We start from the raw sequence: 13,130 nt of genomic DNA, 5'->3' as shown, positions 1-13,130 counted from the left end.
ATTTAACTATACCAAACATAAACTTAAAAGCACTTTGAAGACTTGTGAAGACTTTTTGGAAGTCTTTTAGTTTTCTGGAAGACTTGTGACTTGGAAGACTTAGAAATCATATCACAAAATTTAAATATACCAGACATAAACTTAAAAGCACTTTGAGTACTACTACTACTACTACTACTACTAATGACAACCTAATTCTGTACCAAGTAGCCTGAGGCCAACACGAATGCGCACGCTTCTCTCTCAACCCAATCCACCCAAAGCTTCAAATGTTACTGCCTCCCGCTTAAAAAAATAATTGTGTTAATTAATACAGCAAATTTGCATTTCTAAGCAGAACAATGAACGATATTTCATTATTTTAATTTAATTTTCACCTTTGTAATAAATTATTTTGATTCTGGCTTGTTGCCAAACTTCCCTATATATAATATATTAAAAGATTTAAAACGTAAAATGACCAGGTGTTTTCACACATTAAAGGGGGACTACCCTTACCTTTAACCCTTTGATAAGCTTATTAGGATACAAGTCAAGAGAAATCATCTGCGCCAGAATCGAGCAGAAGCAATATGACCCAGAATCGAATGGAAACAATTGTACATATTGTATGAATGACCATCCTCCCCCTTCTACAAATAAATGGAATGATTTGTAAGATATAGAAAACATATAATTTTTTTCTAGAAATTTTTTTTAAAATCCTAATCTCCCCCTTCTCTTCTTGAACAATTTTATGTAGGTTTAAGACATTTTATGGAGAACTGATAAAATAAAAGACTGCTGCGCCGCTAATGATGGAGATCAGGAAGACCAGTTATCAAAAGCATTTCTAAGAACACTCCAACATCTTCTAGACTAATTTATGAACTGGATCATTCTTAGGTCGTTCATCAGAGGGAATCAGTGAACTACGAAACCATTTAGCATACCAAGAATTACGAAACCTGCATTCATATAGTACGTATCGAAAGTTGATAGTAGTATAGTTAGCAACAGCTACTGTTAATTTCTTATACGTGGTCATTAATGATGATTTTAAATTTTCAAGATCACTTTAATGTGGTTGCTTTTCTTTAATTTTCTTTAGCCGTCCTGGCTAAGTGGACGTGCGCTGGGTTGAGAATTCTTCGTCCCAAGGGTCACGGGTTCGATCCCTGGCGTGGCTAGTTATTTGGTTTGGGACGCGGGTCAGTGGTTTGACTCTGTAAGCTTAGCCAGAGTCGACCCAGCTCTAAATGGGTACCTGGAGAAATCTGGAGAAGGTAAGCAGGAAGGGTGTGCGAAAGCAGAGGATGGCTGGCCCCCAGCCCCCCATTGTACTTCCTGGCTGAGGGCCACGAAACGGAGATCAGCACCGCCGGTTTGGACCTTAAGGGTCTAGTGCTGTCATACTTACTTACTTTTTTTCTTTAATATCTGCAATTTCTATCTTGACTGCTCCACCACATTCTGCTGAAATTAAGAGTTATCGGGCATTTATTTACGACCAGGGAGTCGAGTGGTTGGCACACTGTAAACACAATCCTATGTCCTTCGGAGATGACGGTCGAGTCATGGTCTTACTGATTATTTGGTTTGGGACACAGATTAGTGTTGTAAATATATAAGCTCAGCCAGTATCGAACCACCTCCAAGTGGGTGCTTGGATGAGAAATTTGGAGGAAAAACACAGGAAGCGATGGAGGATTTGCCCTAACCACGCACAGCACTCTCGGCCAAAGGCAGAGATTCAGAAGATCGGTACCTGGGGTCAAGCATGAAAACAAACAAAAAATATTCAAGTTACAACCTAGTTACGGTGAGTTTTAGTGCATTTAAAATTACAGTGCACCTATTTACAACTTCTCTGGATGATTTAAAACTATGGTGCATTTTTTTACTACTGCCCTCCTAGATTTTACTGGGTTTAAAAATTACCCTGCGCTTATTCTTAGCTCAGTTCTGGCATTTAAAAATTGAGGTGCAGTTGTTTATAGCTGCTCTGGCGGGGTTAAAAATATTGCTTAACTCTACAAAATAACCCAGCGCTTATTTACGGCAACTTCGCTGAGTTCTAGTGCAAATAAAAATTACAGTGCACTCATTTACAATTGGTGTAGTGGACTTACAATTACTGTGCACTATTTTACAACTGCTCTGCTAAATTTGCTGGATTCATAACTTACTCCGCATTTATCTATTACTGCATTATGAAAATTATCTCTAAAATACGTTACAATGGTAACCCCATCTTAAAAGCCTCATTTAAAGCTCTACCAGAAGTATACATTCCTACTATACCAAATATCACTCCAAGGAAAATAACAAAACAATCATAAGCTACTGTCCCCCAATGAAGCGTTTTACCCTTTAACTTCAGATGGAAGTAGCATGGCCAAATAAACGACAACATTGTACCAGTAAAACTGCCAATGAAACCCATTAAAATATTAAAATGTGGTATCGCCACTGCCATCATCACAGTGACGAGGACCAAAAATACTCTAAAAGCCACACCCCAGCTTTTGAGGTCTCTATTCTGGTCCCACATTGAAGGAAATATTGTTTCTGGTTTACCTTGGAAGAACGCCTTTTCCAGTAAATCTATGGCTGCATAGTAGGGCAAAGGATATGATAGAAGAGCCTGGAAAAAAATTTGTATCATATAGAGCAAAGAATGTGAACTACATATACAAGTACATTTTTAGCTCAGCTGTCAAGTCTGTCTGTATATCCGTCAATGGATCGAAGGCCAAATTGCACATTTCATACATACTGGGTTCAGTTGAGGTTGCCAAACAGCAAATTTTCTTCGTATTTTACTAGCTTTAATTTAACGTCTTTAAGAACATATGTTTTGTCATTTTTAAAGTTTTTTTCTCAAATGATCGATTAAGAAATCAAAAAATTAAGATGTTTCAGAACATTTTTGAAAAGTACGTTTAAGACTTACATCTTTGAGAAGTTGTTTTGTCAATGAAGAAACGAGAGGTAAATTATAAAAGTCAAGACTTTTTATATTTTTAACAAGTGAAGGGAAAATAATTGTAGGTCTCGAAAAAGCATACGCTATATCCCATCTCAGGTTCTAAAAAATCTAAGATAGGTTGAAGCAATATTCAGGTCTTTTTTTCAAAAGTGAATAAGTTATTATGTTGCGAAAACTAATTTTTTAATCCAAAGAAGTGTATTTTGTCTTTTTTATGAAGAAAGAAAAGAGTTTTAAGTTGGAAAAATTTAATGTTTTATTTTCTAAGAAAACATGTTTCGCGATTTAAAAAAAAAAAATCGGAATATTATCTAAAAGAAGTTTTTCTTTTTAAATACAAAATAAAAATAAATGAAATGAAAATACAATTGGCACTTGTGAATACATTTTCTTCCGTCTTTTATTACTCGTAGTTCATATCTGTGTTAGTTTATATTAAGTTTTTCTTTTTCTGTTGAAAAGGATTCTAGAAGTGTTTTCAAAATAGCTAAACTGTAATTTCGTTTTTACTACAGAAATAAAATATTGTGTTGTTCCAGTATTATTTCTATTGTCTTTTTAAAGAAAAACAGTCTTGTAATATGTTTATATTTTAATTCCTATGTTCAAAACAATCTTGAATATAATTTTAACTACTAATAATAGCTTACTTAAACACTCAGTACAAAGTGAAACAAGCTAGCAGTACAACTAAAAAATTTAAAAAAAAAAAAACAACTGAAAACACTAAAAGTAAGAAACTCAAATAATATCACACAACTTAACCACTGAGACTACCCAATTGAGTAGAAAGCTTAAAATTTTTGCGTGACACTTGTGAAATCTATCATAGGCAGCGCAATCGCGCTGCATAAGTAAAGAACGATGTTGGCACAATGTATTATTTATTACTTTTTTGTTTCCTTTAGACCAGGGCACTTCGTATCGAAGGAGTTGTCGTAAAAACTTCGAAAAGGGCTCATTCGATTGGAAATTGGAGTGGCTTGTGACCTTTTTAATAGTCGAAAGTGATTGGAAGGCAAATAACACAACTTCCACGCGCACTGTTTCCCCAAACACATCCAATCAAAATTTTGAGATAGCCATTTCTTTCAGCGTAGTTGATTTCCCGATAAAAATATGTTTTTGAGGAGGACACTTCCCAACAACCCTCAGGGCAAGGGTTGTAAGTTATTTCCTGGGGGCATATAACATTTTTATAGAAGGTTTTGTCGTAGAAACTTCAAAAAGAGCTCATTAGATTGGAAAATCAAAGGGCTAGTGTCCTTTTTAATAGTCGAAAGTAATTGGAGGGCAACTAACACCCCTTCCACGCCCGCCATTCCCCAAACACATCCAATCAAAATTTTAAGATAGCCATTTTGTTCAACGTAGTTGAAAGTTTTGAAAATTAGGTCTTTGAGGATTACAACCCCTCCCCTCCACAGCCCTCAGGGCAAGGGTTATAAGTTATGCCCTGGGGGCATATAAGGTTTTCATAGAAAGCGCTGCCGTAAAAACTTCAAAAAGGCTCATTCAGATGTAAAATGAAAGGGCTTGTGCCATTTTTAATAGTCGAAAGTGATTGGAGGGCAACTAACCCCCCTCTCACGCCCACCATTTCCCCAAACACATCCAATCAAAATTTTGAGATAGTCATTTTGTTCAACTTAGTTGAAAGTTCTGGAAATTAGGTCTTCGAGGATGACAACCCCGTCACAGCCCTCAGGGCAAGGGTTGTAAGTTATACCCTGGGGGCACATAAAGTTTTTTAAGAAGGCGCTGGTGTAGAAACTTCAAAAGGGCTAAAAAAGTTGGAAATTGAATGGGCTAGTGCCCTTTTTAATAGTCGGAGGTGATTGGAGGGAAACTAGCCCCCTCTCACGCCCACCATTTCTCCAAACACATCCAATCAAAATTTTTGAAATAACAGTTTTGTTCAACGTAGTGAAAAGTTCTGGAAAATATCTTTCTGAGGATGGCACCCCCCCCCCCCTCCCTTAGGGCCAGGGTTGTAAGTTATGCCCCGGGAACATATAAGGTTCTTATAGAAAGTGTTGTCGTAGAAGCTTCAAAAGGGCTCATTCGTTTTGAAATTGAAATGGCTAGTGCCTTTTTTAATAGTTGAAAATGATTGGCAGGCAAGTGACACAGCTTCCACGCCCACCATTTATCCAGAAACATTCAATCAAAATTTTGAGATAGCCATTTTGTTCAAATTAGTTAAAAGGTCCGGAAATTATATCTTTAAGGATGACACTCCTCCGACAACCCTCAGGGTAAGGGTTATAAGTTATGCCTTGGGGGTACATAAGGTTGTTATTGTCAGCTTTGTCGTAGAAACTTGAAAAATGGCTCATTCGATTGGAAAATCAAAGGGCTAGTGCCTTTTTTAATAGTTGAAAGTGATTGGAGGGCAACTATTCCCTCTCTCACGCCGACCATTTCCTCAAACACATTCAATTAAAATTTTTAGATAGCCATTTTGTTCAACGTAGTTAAAAGTTTTACAAATTAGGTCTTTGAGGATGATATCCTGCTCAGAGCCCTCAGGGCAAGGGTTGTAAGTTATTCCCTCAGGGCATATAAGGTTTTTATAGATAGCGATGTTGTAGAAACTTCAAAACGGGCTCATTCCATAGGAAATTAGAAGGGGTTGTTCCCTTTTAATAGTCGACAGTGATTGGACGGTAACTAACACCCCTCTCACACCCACAATTTCCCCAAACATATCCAATCAAAATTTTGAGATAGCCATGTTTTTCGAAGTAGTTAAAAAGTCCGGAAATTATGTTTTTGAGGATGACACTCCCCCCCCAGCCCTCAGGACAAGGGCTATAAGTTATGCCCTGGGGCATATAAGTTTTTTTCATAGAAAGCGTTGTCGTAGAAACTTCAAAAAGGGCTCATTCGATTGGAAATTGAAAGGGCTAGTACCCTTTTTTAATAGTCGAAAGCGACTAAAGGGCAAATAAACCCTTTCTCACACCCACCATTTCCCCAGACACATTTAATCAAACTTTTGAGATAGCGATTTTGTTCAACTTAGTTGACATGTCCAGATATTAGGTCTTTGAGGATGACACTTCCCCTACAGCCCTCAGGGCAAGGGTTGTAAATTTTGTCCTGGGGGCATATAAGGTTCTCATAGAAAGCGCTGTGGTAGAAACTTCAAAAAGGTCTCATTCAGTTGGAAATTGAAAGGGCTAGGGCCCTTTTTAATAGTCGGAGGTAATTGGAGGAAAACTAACCCCCTCTCACGCCCACCATTTCCCAAAACACATCCAATCAAAATTTTGAGATAGCAATTTTGTTCAACGTAGTGAAAAGTTCCTGGAAATTAGGTCTTTTAGAATGGAACCCCCCATCCCTCAGGGTAAGGGTTGTAAGTTATGCCCTGGGAGCATACAAGATTCTTATAGAAAGTGTTGTCGTAGAAACTTCAAAAGGGCTCATTCGATTTGAAATTGAAATGGGTAGTGCCTTTATTAATAGTTGAAGTGATTGGACTGCAACTGAAACAGCTTCCACGCCCACCATTTATCCAGAAACATCCAATCGAAATTTTGAGATAGCCATTTTGTTCAAATTAGTTAAAAGGTTCGGAAATTATATCTTTAAGGATGACACTCCCCCCACAGCCCTCAGGAGAAGGGTTATAAGTTATGACCTGGGGCCATATAAGGTTTTTATTCAAAGTTTTGTCTTAGAAACACGAAAAAGGGCTCATTCGATTGCAAAATCAAAGGGCTAGTGCCCTTTTAATAGTCGAACGTGATTGGAAGGAAACTAACCCCCCTATTACGCCCACCATTTACCCAAACACATACAATTAAAATTTTGAGATAGCCATTTTGTTCAATGTAGTTAAAAGTTTTACAAATTAGGTCTTTGAGGATGAGAGCCTCCTCAGAGCCCTCAGGGCAAGGGTTGTAAGTTATTCCCTCAGGGCATATAAGGTTTTTATATATAGCGATGTTGTAGAAACTTCAAAAAGGGCTCATTCCATAGGAAATTAGAAGGGGTTGTTCCCTTTTTAATAGTCGAAAGTGATTGGACGGTAACTAACACCCCTCTCACACCCACAATTTCCCCAAACACATCCAATCAAAATTTTGAGATAGCCATGTTTTTCGAAGTAGTTAAAAAGTCCGGAAATTACGTTTTTGAGGATGACACACCTGACTGCAACTGAAACAGCTTCCACGCCAACCATTTATCCAAACACAATCAATCAAAATATTTAGATAGCCATTTTGTTCAAATTAAATGAAAGGTCCGGAAATTATATCTTTAAGGATGACACTCCCCCCACAGCCCTCAGGGTAAGGGTTGTAAGTTTTGCCCTGGGGGCATATAAGGTTTTTGTTGAAAGCTCTGTCGTAGAAACTTGTAAAATGGCTCATTCGATTGGAAATTCAAAGGAATAGTGCCCTTTTTAATAATCAAAAGTGATTGGAGGTCAACTAACCCCCCTCTCAGGCCGACCATTTGCCCAAACACATCCAATCAAAATTTTCAGATAGCAATTTTGTTCAACGTAGTGAAAAGTTCTGGAAATTAGGTCTTTGAGGATAGAACCCTCCCCCCCCCCCCATCCCTCAGGGTAAGGGTTGTAAGTTATGTCCTGGGAGCATATAAGGTTCTTATAGAAAGTGTTGTCGTAGAAACTTCAAAGGGCTCATTCGATTTGAAATTGAAATGGCTAGTGCCTTTATTAATAGTTGAAGTAATTGGAATGCAACTGAAACAGCTTCCACGCCCACCATTTATCCAGAAAAATCCAATCTAAATTTTGAGATAGCCATTTTGTTCAAAGTAGTGAAAAGATCTGGAAATTATATCTTTTAGGATGACACTCCCCCCACAGCACTCCGGGTAAGGGTTGTAAGTTTTGCCCTGGGGCATATAAGGTTTTTATATAAAAGCTCTGTCGTAGAAACTTGTAAAAGGACTCATTCAATTGGAAATTCAAAGGGCTAGTGCCCTTTTTAATAGTCAAAAGTGTTTGGAGGGCAACTAACCCCCCTCTCAAGCCGACCTTTCCCCCAAACACATCCAATCAAAAATTTTACAAAGCCATTTTATTCAACGTAGTTAAACGTTTTACAAGTTAGGTGTTTGAGGATGATAACCTTCTCAGAGCCCTCAGGGCAAGGGTTGTAAGTTATGCCATGGGGGCATTTAATATTTTTATAGATAGCGATGTTGTAGAAACTTCAAAACGGGCTCATTCAGTAGGAATTAGAAGGGGTTGTGCCCTTTTTAATAGTCGAAAGTGATTGGAGGGTAACTAACACCCCTCTCACACCCACCATTTCCCCAAACACATCCAATCAAAGTTTTGAGATAGCCAGTTTGTTCAACTTAGTTGACATTTTTTTCGAAGTAGTTAAAAAGTCCGGAAATTATGTTTTTGAGGATAACACTCCCCCCACAGCCCTCAGGGCAAGGGCTGTATATTATACCCTGGGGGCATATAAGGTTTTCTTTATAGAAAGCGTTGTCGTAGAAACTTCAAAAAGGGCTCATTCAATTGGAAATTGAAAGGGCTAGTACAGTTTTTAATATTCGAAAGGGATTGGAGGGCAAGTAACCCCCCTCTCACACGTACCATTTCTCCAGACACATCTAATCACACTTTTGAGATAGCCATTTTGTTCAACTTAGTTGACATGTCCTGAAATTAGGTCTTTGAGGATGACACTCCCCCCACAGCCCTCAGGGCAAGGGTTGTAAGTTTTTCCCTGGGGGCATATAAGGTTCTTTTTTTATAGAAAGCGCTGTCGTAGAAACATAAAAAAGGGCCCATTCAGTTGGAAATTGAAAGGGCTGGTGTCGTTTTTAATAGTCGAAAGTGATTGGAGGCAAATAAACCCCTCTCACGCCCACCATTTCCCAAACACATCAAATCAAAATTTTGAGATAGTGATTTTGTTCAACGTAGTTGAAAGTTCTGGAAATTATAAAATTATGAAAATTAGGAGGATGAAAACCTTCTCACAGCCGTTAAACTCAAAAAGGGCTCAAATTCGAACAAAATAAACAGAAATTGCAATAAATAACCGAGTCAAACTCAAAACGAGCATAAATTAACATGAGTAGGGCTCAAAACCCCTATGCCCTCCCAAGACCAGAACATAGTTTGCACTTTACTAAAAAAAACAAAAAACAAATGAATATACATTGTCAGCTTAACATACATACACTGATATTTATTAATCAAAATATTAATATAATTTGATTTATTGAAGTTATGAAAGTAAAAACATTTATATTTTTTTCCAATAAAGTGCGAATTATGTTCTGGTGATATTTTTTGAGAAGGAGGGGGGGGTGGATTGATTGAAATGTTATGCTTTTCCTATTGCTAGCAATGGCCAATGAGGGTTTAAAGCACTTAGTACCAATATATCATGTGTGCGACACTTTTTGTAATTATGTGAGTTACTTTCTTGGTATTATGTACTTTATTATATTGGTTTTTGTTTTGCAATTGTTGTTTTTCATTGTTATTGTTATGTAACATATTTTGTTATGTGTATCATTATTACGTGCTATTATTTTGTCTTTTTTTGCCATGGCCCAAAACGGCTTTTGTTGCAATTAATTTAAAAAAACTTTTTTCGCAAAACAAGTTTTCTAAATAAAAGTAAAGAGCTCTATTAAACCAAAAATGAGCAGAAATAAAGTCAAATAATATTCCAAGTGGAAAACTACCACACATCACCATCAATAAACAAATGAAACCCAAAAACGAACAAAAACTACAATAAATAACTGATTTAAACTCAAAAAGAGCGAAACCTAACATGAGTAGGGTTGAACACCCCAATGCCTTCCCAATACCAGAATTTAATTTGCACTTTACTGAAAACAAAATACATAAAAAGTATTTTTACTTTTTTTTTTAGTTTAATAAATAAAAAATGATTAAGATATTGAGGAATAATTGTAAGTTGTAGCCCTGAAAGTTTTAACTAAATACCCTCAGTCGTTTTCAACATATTGCTGAGATGTCTTATTGGCAACCATACACACAATGCTTTTTGATTTAGTTTTAAGCCAAGATTTAGTTTTAAAGCAAAACAGGAAAAAAAGCATAACTGTGGGGGTTGGTATACCCAATATCCCTAGAGACATAGTTACTGGACCGTTCTACAATGCTGAACAAAATGACTATCTCAAATTTTTTATTTGATGTGTTTGGAAAATAAATGGGCTTGAGATAAGGACACCTTGCCCTCCGATTATATTTGACTCTTAAATAGGGTACTAGAGCTTTTTCATTTCCAGCCAAACCAGCTTCTCTAAAAGTTTCAAGGATATTGCTTCCTATTATAGAGCTGCACTGCCTATGATATTGCTTTTATGCCCTTTTAAACATCTGTATATATATATATATATATATATATATATATATATATATATATATATATATATATATATATATATATAGCTTTTTCGTTTAATTAAAACTCTTCCTAAACATTCCTTATTAGTTACACCTTGTTACCTTTAGCGTTATCAGTTAAAGTAACTGTACTGGTAGTATTAATAGTATACACAATGTGCCTTCTGGCTAGTTAAATATCCGTGACAACTTACCCTTAAATCTAACTTGATAATGTAAGCCATTCCTGAGATATTCCTTTGTCACCTTTTTAAAAATCTACATAGGCCTACTCATAATTCGTTTTGATTTAGTTCAAGATTCACCTAAATATTCCTTCAAAGCTTCACCTTAATACCCTTAGCTTCCATAGTAGCAATAGTTGTAGTAGCAGTAATAGCATTAGTAGCAGTACGCGCATGGCACTTTTGGTTTCTTCAACATTCCATTCAACACATGCTGAAAGTTTTAGTTTAATAACATCAACTGTTTCTGAAGCATTACTGATAGGCACTTTTGACAACCTGTGTGGGCATAATGTGCTCCGATTGGTTCAATACAGTTTCAATATTCCCCAAATTTGTCATTTTCATACCCTTAGCTTTAGTAACAGTAGTAGTAGTATCAGGAGTAATAGTAGTATTAGTAGTAGTTGTTGCAGTAAAATTAACGGTAGTGGCCTTAGCTTTAGTGGCAGTAACAGTAGCAGTAGTAATAATAGTAGCATTGGTTGAGAAGTAGTAATAGTATGAGTAGAAGCAGTTGCAATAGTATACAAATATTGTCCTTTTTCTATTTCGACATCTCCCCACAATAAGCCCTGTAAGTTTCAACTTCATACATCAAACTGTTCCTAAGATATTGCTGATACGCCCTTTTGACTAGTTTTATACCTATTGTAATTGAAGCTATTGTCTGCGTACAGACGGCATGTTGTGATTCAGTTCACCTTCTCCCTTCAAAATTCCCTGAAAAATTAACCTACATATCCTTAGGCATAGTTGTAATAGTAGTCACAATAGTAGTATTAATATCAATAGTAGTAATATTAATAGTAATAGCGCTAGTACTAGCAGCAGCAGTTGCATTAACGTACTGCCTATTGGTCAGTTGAAAATCCCTCTCATCAAGTCCTGGAAGTTTCAACTTAATACAATTAGCCATTGCTATGACATTGCTAATATGTCCTTTTGATGAATTGTATATGCACATAATTCCTGAAATTTTCATCAAGAATTGCTTTTGCCTTAAAAGTAGTTTGTATAGAAATAGTAGTTGAAGCACTGGCAGATCCAGGGGGGCCTGCCCGGGGGGGGCCGAAAGATTTTTCTGGCACCCTCTTTTCTTGTTTTTTTCTTTTTATTACTCTTTCTTTTGAATAAATTTGTCAATTTTGGCAGTTTTGAGGAGCATAAGGATAATAATTTTGACAACAGACATAGCGGATTAACATAGTATTTACACGACAGCCCTCTGACGTCACGACAGCCCTGGCAAGATTCGGAAAACATACCCTGGCACGATTCCCGGGATTCCAGATGTTTCAGTATTTTTTATATGATTAATCGGAGTTTGGTCAGGATAATACAGAAGAAGTAATAAATAGAGTTAATAACCCATGTGCAATGCGGTCACCGGTTCTATTAATGGGAACATAGTTAGCGACACACCCTCGCACTTTAAATAGAGCTATAGGAAAATAGCATAGGTTTTCCACAACATGAGCTGTGACATCACGACAGCCCTGGCAGACTTCCCATGACACCCACAGCTGTTCCAATATTTCCCCTAGCAACCGCCATTTTGTCTTGATTCGTAGCCATATTTTGTTAAAGAGTCTATTCTTTTCTGGAAGAGACCCAGGATTCCCGTGACCAGGTGTAATATAGATGACGCAATTTTATGTAACCTTGCGACAAGACCCCATTGGGAATCCCCGCCTGTAACTTAACAACAGCAAACAATCTTACGCAGTTCACATATCTCATGTAAGGACGGTGCACATCTTACGTAATGACAGTGCACACATCACTGTCACACAATACTTCATTTACATTTCATTTTTCGTCGAAACTTTAAAGGCATTTTTGTTCTTTTAACTGAATGACGGCATACACTATATGTAAGGTCAGCACACGTTGCGTAATGACGGCGCACATGTTGCATAATGGTAGCGACCACATCCCTGTCACATAATACTTCTTTGTTTTTTTCTTTCTTTCAGATATGTTTTTTACTTTCTGTTTTTTCCTTAGTTCTTTGTCCTCGCTGGGGCTCGAAAGGTCGATTTCGGCTTTTAATGACAATATCTCGTTTCTTCGAGCTAAAGTTATGAGTATTTCACGCTATTGTGACGATATACGACTTTCCCTCCTAGCAATCATTTCCAGGGCAATTTTCAGTAAGGGTATGTTAGCACTTCAAAATTTTAAACAATTATTTACAATATTTTAACATTTATTTCATATTTTGAATATTTTATAGGGCCTAGAGGACCGACGGTTTGAGAGTTTTAAGATATAGGCTTATAAAGTTTAAAAATGAGAGCAGAATTAATGCCACTACGACACCGTTTTCAGAAACATCTAGGGGCAACTTGACTAAGGATATGCTAGAACTTGAGGCGTTTAAACAATTATTTACAATATTTTAACATTTGTTTCATATTTTTAATATAGTCTAGGGCTTATGGTCCGAGGTCTGAGAGTTTTTATGATGTTATTTAATATTTTTCTCTACTTTTCATTATTTTTCTCGGGTTTAGTAGATCCAGGGCTTACAAATTTT

General features: G+C 36.8%; 1 protein-coding gene across 1 annotated transcript in view; it reads right to left on the bottom strand.

Moving 5' to 3' along the window:
* Positions 1-1,179: 1,179 nt before the first annotated feature.
* LOC148946545 (vesicular inhibitory amino acid transporter-like) overlaps positions 1,180-13,130 on the bottom strand; it is an 89,974-nt gene continuing 78,023 nt past the window's right edge. The window contains exon 6 of the mRNA XM_089097434.1: positions 1,180-2,626. Within this exon, the coding sequence (XP_088953560.1) occupies positions 2,216-2,626 (411 nt within the window). The 3' untranslated portion in view covers positions 1,180-2,215. The remainder of the gene's footprint in view (positions 2,627-13,130) is intronic.

This window comes from Artemia sp. Qi Xiang Cuo, chromosome 11 (genome assembly GCF_049724085.1).
Source record: "Artemia sp. Qi Xiang Cuo chromosome 11, ASM4972408v1, whole genome shotgun sequence".
Taxonomy (NCBI): domain Eukaryota; kingdom Metazoa; phylum Arthropoda; class Branchiopoda; order Anostraca; family Artemiidae; genus Artemia; species Artemia sp. Qi Xiang Cuo.
This window is presented reverse-complemented; position numbering and strand designations above follow the sequence as displayed.